The sequence below is a fragment of the Haliotis asinina genome, chromosome 5 (genome assembly GCF_037392515.1).
Source record: "Haliotis asinina isolate JCU_RB_2024 chromosome 5, JCU_Hal_asi_v2, whole genome shotgun sequence".
NCBI classification, from domain to species: Eukaryota; Metazoa; Mollusca; class Gastropoda; order Lepetellida; family Haliotidae; genus Haliotis; species Haliotis asinina.
In genome coordinates, this window is record NC_090284.1 from 20,211,531 (window position 1) to 20,231,183 (window position 19,653).

Here is a 19,653-nt window from a genome sequence, read left to right on the forward strand (position 1 = left end):
ACTAACCACCTTTCCAGCTATATGGCTGCGGTCTGTAAATAATCGAGTCTGGACCAGACAACCCAGTGGTCAAGAACATGAGCATCGACCTGCTTAATCGGGAACCGGTGACACGTGTCGCCTCGTAGTCGACAAGCATAGTCGCCTTTTGTGGCAAGCATGGGTTGTGAAAACCTATTCTACCCTGGATCTTCACGGGTCATTTTTGTAGGAAACACTTGATATATTTGTGCGAAATAGATGAATATATCCTTTAAAAACTTTAATTGATATTAAAGATAAAATGTCCGGGTATTTTCTACTTTTTCATTTTTTTATTTCTTTTATATTTTTATGCCTTACGTTGTCTAAAACCCCTGATACCGTATCCTAGCTCTGTTTGGCCTTTGTTTTGGAACAACCTCAGTGTATATCATCACACTGCAGAGAAAATATGACATTAATTCTTCTGTTCTTAACATGTGTATTTCATAATTTTGAAATTGAAGAATATGCATATATTTTGTAACAGATGGAATGTCTCCATGAAGACAAGGTCACAGGTCATGTGGACAGCCTTCCTCAAAGTCCAGGGCTGGACTGAATGCTATCAGGGAGCCTATGTACTACTTTGTCTAGCCTCATGTAAGAATGTTGAGTTTTGATTTACTCGGGACTGATAAAACCCCGTATTTCCCTCGACAGGATGTGAAAACTTATAGTATCCCTGATGCTATTAAGCCCATGGATGTATAGTATTTCAATCTTTTAAAGAGATAAGTCTTGACAGGCACACAGTAAGGACGTCAGTCTTTTACTGGTATTTTTTCTTGAAAATATCATTTAAATCATTAAATTTATACCATTAAATCATTAGTAACTGTTATTACCTTATAGACTTATGCAAGTCTAGGTCGTGGGCGGGGCAACTTTTTCCACAGCGGAAGTCCCCACTGCGCATGTCGTGAAATACGGAAGTATCTGACCACGCTGTTGTGTTTTGATTTTAGTCGTGTTGTCAGTGTTGTGTGAGCGACAGTAATTCGTTGATCATGGGAAGAATAGGAAAACCACAGAAGAGTAGGAAACACAAGAAAGTAAAGCCGCTAGATCCAATAAAACAAGTGGAAAGTGAAGCGCGGTAGGACATTTTAGATGATACAAGAAACGAAAATGTTACGTATCGTATTGCCCTCTATTTTGGCTTGCAAAATCACATCGCAATCGGGTTCACTTCATACGTTCATAAGGTTACATGAAAGCATGGGCGGATCCAGCCTTTTAAATAAAAGTGGGGGTGTGTGCACTTTTGTCATGTTTATCTTCAGTGGGTTGGGGGTTGGAGTGTTGATTGAGAATCAGAACATGACTTCATGTTCACTTTGGCTAGAGTGCAGTTTACCGGGTTGCAACACCCCATCCACCCGGATCCGCCACTGGATAGGATATCATCACAGTTCAAGTACAATCGCAGCAATCACATCGCAATCGGGTTCACTTCATACGTTCACAAGGTTACATGAAAGGATTTCATCACAGTTCAAGTACAAACGTATTGGGAATCAGATTGGTAAATGTAAACCCGAAAAACACCTGGGTATATTGCTGGTCTTGTGTACATCACTTACCATCCACACTCACAATCACATATCTGAAAGTAAAAACACAATCGCAAGACTTGAATTTTATCATTTAACTGACAATGTTTCTCAGTAAAGGTCAACACAACCAGAAACCCAGAAATGTGGACCAGGAAATCCCCAAGAAGGCCCTTTTGTTGGGAGCTTCCATGAAACGTCATGCCTCGCAGAAGCAACATGGAGGTGTTAAGAAGAGGAAGAATAAGTGCAAGTGTTGCTGATCTTCTTGTCCTTCAATTAGTTTGTATCATATATAAGTGATGAGAATACCGAGTGTACAGTAGATCCATACTTTTTTGTGGCCATTTTGACTAGGGTCATTGTGGCCATATTGTCGTATGGCCATTTTGACCTGTTCCCTATACATACATATATGACCTGAATTTCTGAAATTGTGTGCAGTGACATCGCTTTTCCAGAATTACTTCATGACCACAAAACATGGAGAGATTTCTGCCCGTATTCCCCTCTTTTCACATAGTTTATTTCCACCTTGCCCGGTGTAATATTCCAAAACTAAAATATGTTCATTGGTTATTTTTAAACCTGTTCTTGTTGGTTGAATGTATATATAGTGTGAGGTATGCATCTCAGTTAGTAATTTTGTTTTTTTAGTGGGAAGGGGAGTAGGGGTGGAACTCTTACCCAAAAGATTATCTAATCTGTCTGTTGTCAAACAAGTAAATGGCAGTGACATATGCATTTCACCATTAGGTCAGCAATTATGCACATTGTATGACCAACTTCCAGCTAAGTGAACTCACACTGATATTCTGATGGCCAAGTGATGTGGAAACTGTCATGTTTTACATTGTTCATGTCTCTCAATGACAGGGATCCATGATATTTCACTAGACGCATGAAATATCCTATTTTTTGCCAACAGAATGTTGATGCCATTCACATTTTTTTCATCCTTCTAAACCCAAACCAGGCAGGTTAGAGTTAAGTGAAGATAATGTGCTCATCCAAATCAAAGTACTTCCGCTGAAAGTTTTATATCATGATTAGCAGTGAGTGATGATTCTACACGTTCATATTTCTTCAGTTGTAGGAAATCAGGAAATACTGTTCAGGGTAAATGTGAAATGATTTAAAGAAATTTAGATTAGAAAGAATCTGTCATATCTGCTTAGGCAACGTAAGACCCCATAATGCAAATTGTTATTAACAAATTACAAAGTCAACAGTGAGGCCAATAGTTTGTGCAATAACTTGTCTCTGCTATCTGTTAGATGATCGAAAGCCTGTTATGTTTTGATGCCAGTCTTGATTCAACTTTCATTTGTTATACATAATCATCATAACACTACGTACGCTCTTTGAAGACTCTCTTTAGCCAAATTGTTTAACTTCTCCAGATTCATGACCTGTGGTTTTCGCACACAGCCACAATATGCCACCACTAAAAACAAAGATGATAAATGTATGGATGCCTCTATTTCAGTTAAGGTCAGTGACCCAGAAACCAGAAATACATCAGGAAAGACAGGTCAACCCAGTTTCAACAAATCATCCATGAGAACAGTAGATGATGAAGACATTGTAGATAAGTTTATGGTTAGTAAAGCAGTTAAAATCCGTCACAAGTGATCATTTTGATTGTATTTTATGTATTTTTACCCTGTTTGAATGGGAGCCAGAATAGGTTAGTGGGTCCCATGCTTGTGTAAAAAACTGGGCTACTTACTGTGGATGGGGGTAGGATAGCATAGTGGTTAAAGCGTTCTCTTGTTACACAGAAGGTCTGTGTTCAATTCCCCACGTGGGAAGATGTATTAAGCCCAGTTTTGGTGTCCCCTGTTGTGATATTGGCTGGATGTTGCTAAGAGCAGCGTAAAACCATACTCATTACAAAATTAGCATCACATTAAAGAATATTGCAGTGATATAGTGACGTGTGTCGCTGGTTTGACTGTGGCCAGGAATGGGATTTATAGGCTGCTGTCACCTAGTCGTAATTTTTATGAGAAATGTATACATAGTATTTGTTCAGTCATCAATTTACTAAGATCTGTATGTTAAAGCTGATGTTTTGACCTGTGTAACAGTGCTTGATATAACAGTTGCATGTATCTGTTCACCATATAGGGTATTGCAGCCTTTGAAGCTGCTTTGCATAGACCTTCAGATATTGTTAGTCCCAATTTGAACTAAAATTGATTCAGTTAGAACTGGTTGTGAATTCTAGCGGTCATTAGTGTCAAACCCACAGTGGGGATTTTTGCTTGTCAGCACAGTTATTGAGCACAGTTTGGCACACTTACAACAGTAGGCCAACAATAAACAATTAATTTTGATGCACGCTGTGCCTTTGAATGTTTATTAACGATAGAAAATGTGACAAGAGATCAATTTTTTTCATATTTGGGACTGATGAGCAAGCAGAGGTTATGTCTGATTCTGAAAACTATCATTACGCTTCTATTCTATGACAAATAATGAACCCTAAGAATTGCTAAAACTCACATAAAACCAAACTCACTCACTCACTCACTGTGCTAAGCAAAGGAGCAGATAAAGAATGTGTATATTTTAATATCATATCAATGCATATAATGCATACTGACAGTGTTTTTTTTCCATTGACAATTTGAAAAATGTCATGCTGTGGATATATAGGCAGTGAAATTCTACAAGAATATAAATTTATTGCAGTTTCACAGAAGCGGAGATGTAAATCCTGCAAGAACAAAAAGAGCAGAAAAAATGAAAATGTGAGTACACTGCAACAATTTCAGTGGTTTAATCTTTTTATTTCCACTGGTTTTATCGGTTTCATTGTTTCATTCTCAGTGGCTGACTGCTTTGATGTAGTAGATCATCTTCCCAGTTAGCAAAAAGTCAGAGGGTCAGTTCACAACAATGTCAGCATTAATAATGTTTGCAAAATCTATTTTCCATGTAGAAACTGTAGGCATTTGCCAAAGGAACAGACTCTTGCATGGTGCAGAATTCATGTTGGGCCAGTCATATCATATGCCAGAAACTGGAATTCATGTTATGACCACTCACTGAATGCCTTCACTTTGCAGGAGATCAAAAGAGCACAAGCAGAAACACAAAGAGAAGAAAAAAGAAAAAGACAGAGAAAAAGAACGCGACTTCAGCCAGTTCAAAGGTCTAAATCAGTTCAATCTTGTTTAATTCTTAACAACAAATTTGTATATTGTAATCCTATACACAGGATGCAATAACAAGATAAACACCTACCTGAATAGAAGCAAGGATTTGGTCCTGACAACCAAGAACAGAATGAAGCCAAATCTTAGACTAAAATGAAGGATCATTAGATCCTGGCATACTTGAGGGAGGCAACTCTGAACAGCTTTTTGCGACATCCATGACAACTAGGCTTTTTTGGGCAAATGATTATCAAGGGATTAAGGACATCATGTCCATAAATTTAGTTTCTTTTCACATATATTCCTAAAGTTGTATATTCTTTGCAGAAAACTTCTCTAAAGTAGAATGTTTTTTGTGGTAGTTAAAAGTTCCTGATGGCAAAGATTCTCTTTGATGATGTTGTACCGCACATCCTTCTTCAGATGATGTACAGTTTGGTGATATAGTCCATGCTCCCCCAAGCTTGTCCGTCCTTCCACGCAAAGCACACACAGAACAGGGAATTCCTAGGGTGAGTAGTGCACACAAGGAAAAATCCTAACAGCATGCAGCATAAATTCTGACCACTGAACAAAGATTTTCTAGGATAAGGCCAAGTGTGCATGTGGGACAAAGAAGTCTGAAGGTAAGAAGTGATCACAGAACACTAGTTTCTTGGATAAGCTATGGAGATGGGGCAAAGAAGTCTGAAGGTAAGAAGTGATCACAGAACACTAGTTTCTAGGATAGGCTATGGAGATGGGGCAAAGAAGTCTGAAGGTAAGAAGTGTTCACAGAACACTAGTTTCTAGGATAGGCTATGGACATGGGGCAAAGAAGTCTGAAGGTATGAAGTGTTCACAGAACACTAGTTTCTAGGATAGGCTATGGACATGGGGCAAAGAAGTCTGAAGGTAAGAAGTGTTCACAGAACACTAGTTTCTTGGATAAGCTATGCAAATGGGACAAAGAAGTCTGAAGGTATGAAGTGATCACAGAACACTAGTTTCTAGGATAAGCTATGGAGATGGGGCAAAGAAGTCTGAAGGTAAGAAGTGATCACAGAACATTAGTTTCTAGGATAAGCTATGGAGATGGGACAAAGAAGTCTGAAGGTAAGAAGTGATCACAGAACATTAGTTTCTAGGATAAGCTATGGAGATGGGACAAAGAAGTCTTAAGGTAAGAAGTGATCACAGAACATTAGTTTCTAGGATAAGCTATGAACATGGGACAAAGAAGTCTGAAGGTAAGAAGTGCCCACAGAACACTAGTTTGTAGGATAAGCTATGCAAATGGGACAAAAAAGTCTGAAGGTAAGAAGTGATCACAAACACTAGTTTCTAGGATAAGCTATGGAGATGGGGCAAAGAAGTCTGAAGGTAAGAAGTGATCACAGAACACCAGTTTCTAGGATAAGCTATGGACATGGGGCAAAGAAGTCTGAAGGTAAGAAGTGATCACAAGACAAGCATCCTTCACAGCAAGAGGTGCTCCCAGGTTAAGCAGTGGTGATTTGTAGTCCAGAACATCTTTCAAAGTGTTGGTAAGAAGTGCTCACAAGACAAGCATCCTTCACAGCAAGAGGTGAACCCAGGTTAAGCAGTGGTGATTTGTAATCCGGAACATCATCCAAAGTGTTGGAACCTTCACATAACATTAGCACTATTTCTTTTTCCAGCCAGGTAAGAAGTCCCTGTTGCTGAAAGAGGTCTTCACAAGCAACTCCAGCTACAGTCAGCACATGACCTCAGGTGGCCACAGAGGACAGCGTGAGTTAGGGCAGACCGTCAAGAGGAAAAACCTGTCTATGGCACAGCAACACATTATGGATCACGAGAGGGAGAAAGCTGTACAGCTTTATAGGGAATTGAAAAATAAAAAGATGAAGAGATTTAACTGAAACTGAAGGCTTTGTTGTTTCTTCAAAGGGGATGTTTCTGACGAAGTTAAACAGTGATTTGTTTGCAGTGGTTAGCAATATTCCAGCTATATGAATGCAGATGTTGATTGGCATTTAGAAGTTGATAGGTAATACAACAATTAATGGTATGGATTTAAACGTCTTCAGTATTTACAACAGTTTAATATTTACAAATTCTTTAATATTTACAACACTTTTATTATTTACAAATTCTTTAATATTTACAACACTTTAATATTTACAAATTCTACCATGACGTCTGTAAATACTGGATTGTGATTGGTTAATCAAAGTCATCCAGAGGTATATAATCACGTGATATACCTCTGATTTTCCAACACGTTCAGTATTTGTTTAAAATTTGAATAACACGGTAATGGTAGAATGGAGATACACGTATTGTGTTGGAAAACCAGCGGTATATAACAAAACTATAATAGCTCTAAATTTTGTATTTAAAACCTCACGCTACGCGTTCGGTTTTAAATCAAATTTTGAGCTATTATAATTTCGTTATATACGGCTGATTTCCCAACACAGTATGTTTTATATCCGAATTCTTTAGTATTTACAACACTTTAATATTTACAAATTCTTTAATATTTACAACACTACAATTCTTGGCTACTTCTTGTCCTTTCATCTGGTGAATGACAGAATATGATAACGAGAAAAATATACAAGTATATTCTATACAGGAAGCCAGTGAGATAGTATAACAGATTTAGATGTATGTCATGGATGTATAAGTGATGTGTTTTGATGCACAGAGTTCAAAGAGATTAAATGGTATGTTAATACATTGGATGTACGGAGTGTTTATGCAACGAGGAGTGGATGTACATGGTAGGACTGATTGGAATCCACTCATGAAATCAATGATAAGAAAAGCACATATGCCGAAGCACGAATCAAGGTGTGACAGTGAGTAAAGGAAACATGAAGAAACGTATGCACTGATAGCTTAGTATTATTTTCATACACCATAGGAAAACGCCATGATCCCAGTTAATATCAGGTTTAGGGCGGTGAATCCAGATGGTCTCCGTCAATTTTCTTTTCTGGCAATTTCTTATGTTGACAGTCAAAATGACAGTTCACTCATGAAAAACACAACCCAGTGATCAACAGTATCACCTTATATCTGTGTATATCATTCACTATCTAGTGAATCTGACCATCCGATCCCGGTAGTTGCCTCTGTCTACAAACTCTGTCTAAACATATTAGACAGAGGGCACTATATAGCAGTTTAGCAATAGTTTCAGCCGTCTAAAATATCCTCACCGGCCTTCAGATATTAACACCGCCTTCAGCAGCAATTATGGACGGTATACGATACTCGTAGATTATGAAGAAAAACATTGGAATGTAAACAGAAATCTTTTTTCATAAAATTTACTAAGTTGAGATAAGAGACGGAGTATGTGGAGCACAACACACACCGATTCTTTCATCGTTGGCCATGTAATATACAAATACTTTCTTGATATGTTGACATAAAGCAATCAGCTCGGGTTGAGAGATACACAATTAGGTTACTCTTTGTGTAGAAATAAGAACCTTGGAACGACTTTTTCTATAATTCATAAGTCCTTCAAACGTAGATGCGACTAAATGTTATCACTGAACCAGGTACCAGGAGGTTTAAACATGTCACACTCACTCTTTACTTACCCACTTCTTTCTGCCACTTCAATCAGATGTCGACAAATATATTTCCTAGTTATTTTCCTGAGTAGCATATTATGTTTGCAATTGTAAGATGCCTCTCCAATGATGCCACATAGCTCACAATTCAAGAAACCCTTTTCTAGAAACGAGTTACATTCGACCAACACAACAACCAAATACGTAGAAACATAGATATTAGAACAACGAACACCAGAAGTACTTGGTATACTTCGGCTGACGTGAAGAAACTTCTTCCGCATCCATATACTGGATCCAAGACTAATCTACCGATTAGACGGTCGCTATGATGTCAATAGTTGATATTGTGGTGTCATGCCATTATCTGACATTGTCTCAGCCAGCTACAGCAGCACTGAAGTACGCTCTTCATTTATCGACATTATCTCAAGATTATGCCAGTCACGAGACGCCTGAACATGTCCGAGTGTGAGGGGTTTGATCCCGAGGTGGCGGAGTGCTTTGCCCGTATAGAACCGACAGTTGAGTGTGGAGTTATCTTTAGGTTTTCAGTACCACAACCGCCTCTATTTCGTCTGAAAGGGGTCTGAGCAGAAACTACATTTTAAAACTTTCTTAATTGTTCACAAAGATGTAAAGGTTCACATAGATGTGAACATTTTGTTTCACACTTTTCCATTCACTTGTTTCTTTACTAAATCCTGTTTTTTGTTATTCCAGAGTTTCATGATGCGATTCCCAAACACATCACAATAAAAACAAAGCCACTTGCCAGACGTCTGACCATGTCCGAGTGTGAGGGCTTTGATTCCGAGGTGGCACAGTGGTTCGAACACAGAGAAGTGAAAGGTGCGTGTGCATGTGTGTTGTTACTACGTTCAACCCTCACATTGTTCAAGTAAGCAATTATTTATTTATTCATTGTTAGTAGTCCTCCAGTTCATTTAACTTAGTAATATATTTAAGACTTGCCATTGAATTGAGCACATACTAGATTCGAATTGTGTTTTCAGAGTTCCAGGACATGGTTCCCAAACACGTGATAATAAAACCAAGACCTGTTCGTCTCCAGCCTCCATTCCAATGGGACTGTAGTGAAGAGATCAAACAGGAAGTGAAGAAGCCTGACCTCAAATTGCTGCTGACAGCTGCCCTGACCAAGGTGGACATTATCAGGGCTGACCTACGCGATGCTAGACTCCGTTCCAAATGTCTGAGAGTGGAGAATCGACACCTTCAGGGGAAAGTGAGACAACTGTTGGATGAGAAAGTCGTTCTCGGGGGTCAGATGGACCGCTTGTTGAAAGAGGTGGATATGTTGAGAACTGAAAGATTGTGTGTACATTCTGGAGATGGAGAGGATGTTGGACTTGCTTAGAGGTCAGGCGCTGTACAGACCTCGTGCTTTGACCACATTCTGTCTGATACACAAGACAATAAGTCAACAAAGCATCATGAACACTCTCAAAATAATGTGTTTTCTGGGAACCATATTATGTCATCCAGCACAACCAGTTTGATCGAAAATTGTTATCAGAAAAAAAGTGTCAAAAAGTCCAGATCTTTCCTTCGTCGCTTTGCCAAACTGTTCAGAAGAAACAAATGGTAACGTGATATTAAAGTTTTGTAATCAATAAAAATGTGTTACAGTACAAAAGCACTTTCTTTGTTATTTGTTTACAACAGTGTCTTTCTTGTCCTAGGCCGTGGTCAGCAATATTCTAGATGCCTGACGGCTGATGTAAAATCAGATGTTATGAGCAATTACACACAAGCAAGGCACAAGGTCAGACCACTCGATCTGTTTGCATGGGACAATTATGCCTAGGGGGAAACACAAGAAGAAGATCTATTTTTACGTGTTAAACTTGAGCCGTATCTCTCTTCACGAATTGGCCACGAACCGAATTAAGCTTGCCTATTTGACACCATCTTTTTCTGCTCAGGGGAAGTAAGTCTCATAAGCATGTAATCATTATCGGGCAAGGCTAACGGGGTTACTTCCCCTAGATTGTCCGCTCAGTTCTGTATAAAACAGTTTAAGAACAACTACAACCATTTGAGCGATTTGTTTGTTTGCTTGTTTAAAGCTTCATTCAGCAGTATTTCAGCTGCATGGCGGCAGTCTGAAAATATCTGAGTCTGGACCAGACAATTATTGACAAACGATGACATGTATCAATCTCGTCACCCCAATCCCGTCAGTCCATTTATATATTTGAGAACAGGAAAGTGAACCGTACAAACTGGGAAAAACCTATGACCAAAATTGGCCCGGATTTTCTTCTGCATTACAGTTACGGGCGGACAATGCTAATCGCACATAATGAAGATAAACGATGTTAACTAAACTTGATCATACTTCCACACTGAGATGTGAGTGAGTGAGTGAGTCCAGTTTTACGCCGCTTTTTAACAATATTCCAGCAATATCAAGGCGGGGGACACCAGAAAATGGGCTTCACACATAGTACCCATGTGTGGGAATCGAACCCGGGTTTTCGGCGTGACGAGCGAATGCTTCAACCATTAGGCTACCCCACCGCCCCTGAGATAAGAGACAGAGTATGGGCATATATATGACCCATCATATACGGGTTTTTTTTGCTGAAATTATATCCAATACAATAAATTTGGTTGAGACACAATTGGTTACACTTTGTGAAGAAATAGGAACGTTGTAACGCTTTTTGTACAATGTATAAGTTTAGAACAATGTGGTCACTGGCTCTCACAAACCTACGAACCGAAAAAGGCTTCCCTCTTAGACACCATCTTTTCTTCTCCCCAGGGGAAGTAATTCTCATAAGCATGTCTTCATTATCGGTCAAGGTTTACGGGATTACTTCCCCTAGATTGTCCACTTAATTCTGTATAATACTGTGAGAGAACGACTATAACATGTAAAACGATCAGTTTGTGTGTTTAACGATACACCCAGCAATATTCTTGCTACATGGCGGCGGTCTGTAAATAACCGAGCCTGGATCAGACAATTGCAATACGATGACATGTGTCAACCAAGTCAGCGAGCCTGACCACTCAATCCCGTCAGTCGCCCTATATATCTCAGAATAGGAAACTGAACCGCACAGATTTGGGAAAAGCTGTGACTGAAAATGGTCTGGACTTCGTTCGCGTGTAAGTAAGGGGCGACTGTAGTCAAGGCGCAAGAGCGTGTGCAAAAGAGGATCTTTCAATTCTGGGTAAGAATATTAAACAGACGTTAATGCACCATAAAAGTTCCATATAGTTTTCAGCAGTCTAAAATATCCTTACCGACGTACTGCTATCTCGTATGCTGCGTTGATCTGCATTACAATTATGGGCGGCCAACGCTAATTTTAATTTCTGAAGGAAAACGGTGTAAAATGAAAACCGGATGATTTTCCTTCCAAACTGAGATAACACACAGAGTATTAGGCACATCGACCTTTCTTATACGTTTGTGATTTGTTGAAATATGAAATGGAATGCACGTGGTTGAATGACACACAATCTGGTTACACTTTGTGCAGAAATAGGAACGTTTTAACGAGTTTAGCACAATGTATACGTAACTGAAACAATGTCGTCACTGGCCAACGCAAACCCATCTCACTTCCATACCCTCACCAGCCGCTGAAATGAATCCTTACATGAAAACTGTATATTTCCTTGTTGCCTTTCTGTGCAGCATATTATGTTTGCAATTCTGAAATGCCACAATAGTGATGACAGAAACGAAATACATAAAAGAGACATCATCACTGGACCAAAGAAAAAAGAGCATCAAGTTATCTCGGTATGTTCTGGCCGATGTGTGACAATCAGAACACACTCGAAACAAAAAGCGCCGACTTCTTCCGAAGGTATTTCCGTCGAACGGGTGACAGCGAAATCTACCGATTCGACGGTCGCTATGACGTCATTCAGTGATATTGTGACGTCACGTCATTGTCTGACATTGTCTCAGCCAGCTACAGCAGCACTGAAGTACGCTCTTCATTTATCGATATTATCTCAAGATTATGCCAGTCACGAGACGCCTGAACATGTCCGAGTGTGAGGGGTTTGATCCCGAGGTGGCAGAGTGCTTTGCCCGTATAGAACCGACAGGTGAGCGTGGAGTTATCTGTAAGTTTTCAGTACCACAACCGCCTCTATTGCGTCAGAAAGGGGTCTGAGCAGAAACTACATTTTAACACTTTCTTAATTGTTCACGAAGATGTAAAGGTTCACATAGATGTGAACATTTTGTTTCACACTTTTCCATTCACTTGTTTCTTGACTAAATCCTGTTTTTGTTATTCCAGAGTTTCATGATGCGGTTCCCAAACACATCACAATAAAACCAAAGCCACTCGCCAGACGTCTGACCATGTCCGAGTGTGAGGGCTTTGATTCCGAGGTGGCACAGTGGTTCGAACACAGAGAAGTGAAAGGTGCGTGTGCATGTGTGTTGTTATTAAGTAAGCAATTATTTACTTATTGTTAGTAGTCTTCTAGTTCATTTAACATAGTAATATCTTTAAGACTTGCCATTGAATTGAGTACATACTAGATTCGAATTGTAATTTCAGAGTTCCAGGACATGGTTCCCAAACACGTGACAATAAAACCAAGACCTGTTCGTCCCCAGCCTCCATTCCAATGGGACTGTAGTGAAGAGGTCAAACAGGAAGTGAAGGAGCTTGACCTCCAGTTGCAGCTGACAGCTGCCCTGACCAAGGTGGACATTATCAGGGCTGACCTACGCGATGCTCGACTCCGTTCCAAATGTCTGAGAGTGGAGAATCGACACCTTCAGAGGAAAGTCAGACAACTGTTGGATGAGAAAGTCTTTCTCGGGGATCGGGTGGGCCGCTTGTTGAAGGAGGTGGACATGTTGAGAACTGAAAGATTGTGTGTACTTTCTGGAGATGGAGAGGATGTTGGACTTGCTCAGAGGTCAGGGCCTACACAGACCTCGTGCTTTGACGGCATTGTGTCTGATAAACAAGACAATAAGTCAACAAAGCATCATGAACTCTCACAAAATAATGTATTTTCTGGGAACCATATGTCATTCAGCAGAACCAATTTGATAGAAAACTGCAATCAGAAACAAAATGTCCAAAAGTCCAAATCTTTCCTCCGTCGCTTTACCAAACTGTTCAGAAGAAACAAATGTTAATATAATATTACAGTTTTGTAATCAATACAAATTTGTCACAGTTCAAATCACTGTCTTTGTTATTTGTTTACAACCTTGTCTTTCTTGTCCTACACAGCTGTCAGCAATATTCTACATATGAGGGCTGGTGTACTAAAGTCAGTACAAAGAACAATAACACTTAAGCCAGGGAACATTCTTTACGTGTTGAGTCGATGGGGAACAGGCTTCATGTACTGAGCCTATGGTGACGTTATTGTATTGAGATGACACCAAACCTTTCCTTCAAACCAAATTCATTCATAGCAAGAACATAACATACTTTAAGTATTTAAAGATTAGTTATCAAGGCCACACCCGGCGATATTCCAGCTGTATGGCAGCGGTGTGTAAACAGACACTAGACAGTGATCAACAGCATGGGCATCTATCTGCACTATTTGGATACGATGACGTGTCAACCAACAGCGAGCCCGACCACCCGAGCCCGCTTATCGCCTCTAACGACAAACATCGGTTATTGAAAATCAATTCTAACCCGAATCGTCACGTGTGCAACGCACAAAAGTATGTATGAGCTGCATGCCTCTATGCCATGGATCCTTAAAAGCGGACAACAAAAGCGACATTATCATGTACTGTTCTGACAAAAAAGCATAAGCATCATTTGGATTCTGAAAGACACCATAATTGGTGATGGCGCTAAAAGGAAAATCTGCGAAGGGTTGAGAGTATTTTGCCCGACCACTAGCATCCTAAATCACAAGAAAAAAACTAAAACGAAACACGGGATCATATGAGGCAAAAGTAAGAATTTCGAAATGGCATTAAAGTGGTTGGATACAAAATATCAAGAAATTTGTTTGAAGGAAAATATGTATCCCAAATCTAATTTTGAACTAAAAATAGCAAGTCACCCACGGCACTTGTTTGGCCCATTTGTAAAAAGTAATGTCAATAAACGTTCTCTTGAAAGTAAATTGAGGGGAGAGATGACAGAGGATTTTTTTTACACATCAAAGTATTGACATAACATTTTGTTTTGCCACAGATAGTTCCCACACCCCTATTAAGGAAAGTTAACTACGGCCCTGCGATTGTCACAAACGTAAGTCACCAGGCAGGTAGCTTATGCTGATTGTTAGAAGCCAATGTTTGTTCTCAAGTGCTGTCATTTAAAATTCGATTGTGATGGTCTTTACAAGGTGACGTTTAACCGGTAACAAAACGTTCTATTGCTTTATTTTACATCAAAGGAATACCCCTCTAGATCTGGGTTTGACTTTCGTAAACCATGCTTTTAGTGAAAGGAGAGTAACAGACTCGGGTGATCAGGCTTGCGGACCTCGTTGACACGTCATCACATCCCAGTTGCGTGGATCGATGCTCATGCTGCTGATCATTTGATTGTCTGGTCCAGACTTGATGTACAGACAGCCGTGAAAACAGTCTAAAGAACATATCAAATAACTAAGGTTGAACACGAGACGGTTTACGGTGCCCAACGTGTCACAGCATGACAGATTAAAGCCAGTTTGATTTCGACCAATGTTTTTTGTGTTTTCTGAGGGGTTTTTTATGGAAGGGGGGTGGGGGAAGATTAGCCAGGTGTGCGAAATTAAAACATTAGTCCATACGCTGGTCAACCAGTTTTGTGTGCGTGTTTTGGACAATTTTTAAAAGTACCTTAAAACCGCAACATACAAACAATAAATTTTATTATGATTCAGGATTGTACTGAAAATTTCACACGCAAAAGATCTGGACTGCTTATTTATATTTTTTATTTCTGCACGCACTCGTACAATACCTATCGCGACCACTAATCTAAATGGAGGTGAAAATAAACGCCAAAGAAACAGTGATTTTAAAATGTTTATTTTAAAACAATTACATCCTGCAATTAAAAGTTCACATATAAAACTGTCTGGCTCTAGGATTTTGTCTTTGCCTTGCTTTTCTTTGGTGTTCCTTTCTTACTGGCGGGTTTTGCCTGAAACAAAAGAACACTTATGAGGCACCTTAAGTAATTTGTGTGATTTGTGTGAACATTGTCTTCAGTACCCCATGGATGTGGCTGGAGACGGCAAACAGGTTCGGGTGGTCAGGCTCGCCGACTTTAATGTGTATGTGAATATGCAATAACATTTACAACCCAACATGTTTCAGTCGGGATGATACTTTCTAAGAAAAGTACAGATTCTAGTATTCTTTTTGTTGGGTCGAGACCCATCGTGTCCACGCCCAATCATAAATATGACGTGACTGATGCTGTTGCATCTCAAATGCGAATACGTATTCATGCTGTGCACCAAGGATTTAGTGCTGACGTAACTAGAAACAGGCAGGGCGAACCTTGGCTTTGAACCCTGACTCAGGGAATTAAGTTTTACGCCACATTCGGCAATATTTCAGCTCTATTTCGACGGTCTGTAAATAATCGAGTCAGGACTTGATAATCCAGTGATCAACAGCATGAGCATCGATCTTCGCAATTGGGAACCGATGACGTGTCTACCACCTGACCCGTTAGTTGCCTCTTACAAGCATCGTCGCCTTTTGTGCAAGCATGGGTTGTTGAAGGCCTATTCTATCCCGAACCCTGATCTTGGGTACCTAAAAAGGGTTTGGAAATACGGCGCCAAACGACGCCTTGCCCGAGATATAATTCACCTGTGGTACTCCTTAAAATGATATTTATGCTAGTGCATGGTGTTAAATCCTGCTCGCGTAACATAATGACGTAATGTGTTATTATATATAACACTGTTTAATGTACACTATATTTCATGCCTGTCAGTTTTGCTCTGGGATGAGGTATCTACAAGAAAAACTATTTAATGCAGTCTTTACACCCCGGAACTAGTCATGTGTAATACCAGTTTGCAACATGGAACTAGTTTCACACCCATGTACAAAACAGATTAGTTCTGCACCACTGGCGTCGTGATGGTGATTAATACCAACTCGGAAAATACGCAAGAAGTCTTTTGTATGACAAAATAAGTCGCCTGACAATATTAAACTCGTCCAGACTCAAAATCTAGCAAAGGGTCTTTTGTCTAGCTCCGCTGGAAGCTCAAAGAATAAACGATACAAAAATCAAGCTACCAATAATAGGCGATAATAAGAAAACGGAAAAGCAAAAGTATTATGTTATGACTGGTTTTATCATTGACACGTTCGACACGATCGACTTGAGTTTCAAAAACAAAAATGACGTTAATCGGGTATTCTTGAGAATAGTTTTACAAAACGCTGACCAGAACCTCATCCACGTGTTCTCATTCGCCATGCCCGTTACAATAGACTGTTGCAAATTTAACAACTGGAGATCAATTCGAAATAGTTTCGGGGTCGGGGGCGTTGAGAAAACCCTGGCTTCAAATAATCCATTCAGTTTACTTATTTTATTTTAATCAAAATATCCGCAAGAAACTCCTGCTCGGAATTTGAAACCAAAACCCCCAAAACATTGGCAAGGAGTATTTAAAATGTTATATGGAGTGAAGGTTCCCAAACTCAAGTTTCAGGTCTCACTACAGGTGTACGGCTTCCACGTTTGTAGACAAGGAAAACTTTAACATTTAAGTACATTAATTTGCTTAACTTACAAATACCATGGTAGCTTACACTGCCTGGACCGCGTTCTCAAAGCGATCGTAGCGCAATGACTGTCGTAAGTCATGGGAGTTACGATCATCTTAGCGTTACGATCACTTCGAGGGACGGGCCCCTGGTTGCTACTTTGACATTGTAGCACACCTACAATGCCCTCTTCCCTGACCCAGACCTGTCTTATTACGAATTACCGCTGTATAAACTTTCATCAGTGTTCTAGCAGTACGATGGCTGTCTGGGAGCAATCGGGTCTGACAATCCAGTGATTGACATGAGCACCGATCCTAGCAACGATGACAGGACAGCCTGACCTCGATGCTTTTTCAGTTCAAAGGCTGCAGTCACAGATAAATTTCATAATAAATACACACGCGGTGGTGGTAGTGATTACAAAATCGTATAACCTAAGGACATCCTATCATAATGAGAAAACAAAGATTCAACTTTATGGATGACAACCTCTTATTTTGTTGCAATCAATAAAGTTGTACTTTTCAGTTTTGGAATCACCAACCTCTAGAACGCCGGTGAAACAAGTACTTGTATCATGATGAAGTGCTAACAAAGACAACATTTATTCTGAAGCATGCGGTGAACAATTTTATTATTTAGTTCTACCACTATACAAAATATACCTAAGTGTAATAGTTCTCGGTTTAACTTTTCATTGATATACCTCGTTTGGACCATGTAAGCACGGACTTTATATGAAAAATACTCTACGATTTTCAAAAAACGGATTTGAGGAGCTGACTACTGATAAAGTATTCGGATACAGAAGTGTGAAAGCTTCAGATCACAACTCACCTTCGGTTTTTCAGCAGCCGTCACCTTGGACTTAGCGGTGGCCGATTTCGGCTTTTTCGGGGTCTTCATTTCAGCTTTTTTCGTCCTGGAGACCTTTGGTGTCGTTTCTACGCTTTTCTTGACCTTCTTCGGCGACTTGGCACTACTTGTCTTCGCTTTTGCACCAGCTTTCTTTGATTTTTCAGTCTTCTCTGACTTTTCAGTTTTTGTTTTACGTTTCACTGGCGATGTTTTCTTCTTCACTGCGCTTTCCTTCTTTTCCTCCGCTTTCTTCAGTTTCTTTGCCTTCGCTTTCGCTTCCGCCGCGACTGTGACCTTATCCAATTTAAACCTGCCCGTCAGTCCAGTGGCATCTTCATAAGCCTTCGGCCGCTTTAACAGTTTAAGTCTGATTCCTTTCTCCAGCGCACGTTTGATGTGGTGTCGCATTGAATTCTGGTCAACGGTTGGATACGTTGCAACGATGTAAGTTTTAATCGCCTGAACGGAAGCACCTTTTGAGTCCTTGTTGCTGCTAACTGCTTCAATGACCATCTCATACCACGACGGGTGTGTGGCGGGCGCTCTCCTAACGCCATTCTTTGACGGTCCTGCCGTGTTAGCCATGTCTTTAGATCCAAGAACACGTTCCAACACCAGCTACCGTGAAAAACACACTGCAAATGGCGGTGAGATTTTAAACCAGACGGCGCGGACCTGGAAGGAAACAATATGCACGTGAATTTCGTGCACGGACAAGTTCACTTTAAACATGTGGGGTTGGTTTTGTGAGCATTACAGGTTGGGAAACTTGCCCCGACAACTCAGATTGTTTAAAGCGTTCATAAAATATACCTTATGTTCATACAGAAGTCTAAAACTTGGTATTAATTTCTGTGTTGTAGTTGTGCTAGCTACAATTTATTGAGATATTGTATTTAACAGTTCTAAAATGTATTGATAGTTCAAATATTCAGTGAGTAATATTTTTTAAGCCGCACTAGACAATATCCCATTCTTATCACGTGCAATTCTGTCACGTTCAATGTTCCATTCCGTCAGTTGAGCCTTGTATTCCCGCATTGTGTATAACGGACTCTGCACTTTGAACAATACTCTTGACCACTCCACTTTTTATTCAAACAGAGACTACTGGGTACCTATTCTTCCTTTAGATCCCAAATGGATTATTGGACTATTGAAAGAAAGAGTACTTATTATCAGCGCAATCAAATAACACTCCATTTTCGGGAGAACATTTAGCAGAGCGGGTGCTGTACCCTGGAATGGATTACCTGATAAAAATGTCGGAAATATCAAGAGTTTCCGATCTTATCTTAAAACCATCCTCTTCAACGAGCATTCTACTAACCGCACATAAGCAGAACTCTGGGCATGCAGCGCTATAAAAATGTCCAATTCGATGTTTTCATTTTTGATAACACTGCCCTTTATTTGACGGAACAGGTGTGATATCATTGTCGGAAGCGCTGTGGTGTGATGTGCAGAGTTATATAACTGCGGGAAAACCAGAAATGCACTTACCATTTTCTAACCATGCTGGGATTAGAACACGGGCCTTTAGCATGACGAGCGAAAGCTATAACCACTGAGCTACCTTGATTTCCACTGATAGTTATGAAACACTCTCGGCTAATAATCTACTTTTCTGCGGAATCCCCAGAGTCGATTTGCCTCAGAGCGCAAAACTGTAAACAAGAAAAAGATACTACTCTAAATCTCGATCCGTAAATAGGAACACGTGGTTGTCCGGAAACGGTATAATCCGGTTTATAAAGGTTTCTGTTTGA

At 39.9% G+C, this 19,653-nt stretch overlaps 3 protein-coding genes and 1 pseudogene across 3 annotated transcripts; 3 read left to right on the top strand and 1 right to left on the bottom strand.

Moving 5' to 3' along the window:
* Window positions 1-940: 940 nt before the first annotated feature.
* LOC137283583 (coiled-coil domain-containing protein 137-like) lies at window positions 941-6,629 on the top strand. Its single transcript, XM_067815161.1, has 7 exons — window positions 941-1,120; window positions 1,693-1,826; window positions 3,067-3,179; window positions 4,278-4,336; window positions 4,655-4,740; window positions 5,168-5,256; window positions 6,406-6,629. The coding sequence occupies exons 1-7, from the start codon at window positions 1,032-1,034 to the stop codon at window positions 6,625-6,627; spliced, it is 792 nt and encodes a 263-aa protein (XP_067671262.1). The 5' UTR covers window positions 941-1,031; the 3' UTR covers window positions 6,628-6,629.
* Window positions 6,630-8,652: 2,023 nt separating this feature from the next.
* LOC137283794 (uncharacterized) lies at window positions 8,653-9,910 on the top strand (annotated as a pseudogene).
* Window positions 9,911-12,198: 2,288 nt separating this feature from the next.
* Window positions 12,199-13,456, top strand: LOC137284233 (uncharacterized). Its single transcript, XM_067815965.1, has 3 exons — window positions 12,199-12,399; window positions 12,597-12,725; window positions 12,864-13,456. The coding sequence occupies exons 1-3, from the start codon at window positions 12,312-12,314 to the stop codon at window positions 13,454-13,456; spliced, it is 810 nt and encodes a 269-aa protein (XP_067672066.1). The 5' UTR covers window positions 12,199-12,311.
* Window positions 13,457-15,293: 1,837 nt separating this feature from the next.
* LOC137284446 (histone H1, gonadal-like) lies at window positions 15,294-18,553 on the bottom strand. Its single transcript, XM_067816248.1, has 2 exons — window positions 17,864-18,553; window positions 15,294-15,428 (listed from the first exon to the last, which is right to left on the bottom strand). The coding sequence occupies exons 1-2, from the start codon at window positions 18,467-18,469 to the stop codon at window positions 15,369-15,371; spliced, it is 666 nt and encodes a 221-aa protein (XP_067672349.1). The 5' UTR covers window positions 18,470-18,553; the 3' UTR covers window positions 15,294-15,368.
* Window positions 18,554-19,653: the final 1,100 nt, after the last annotated feature.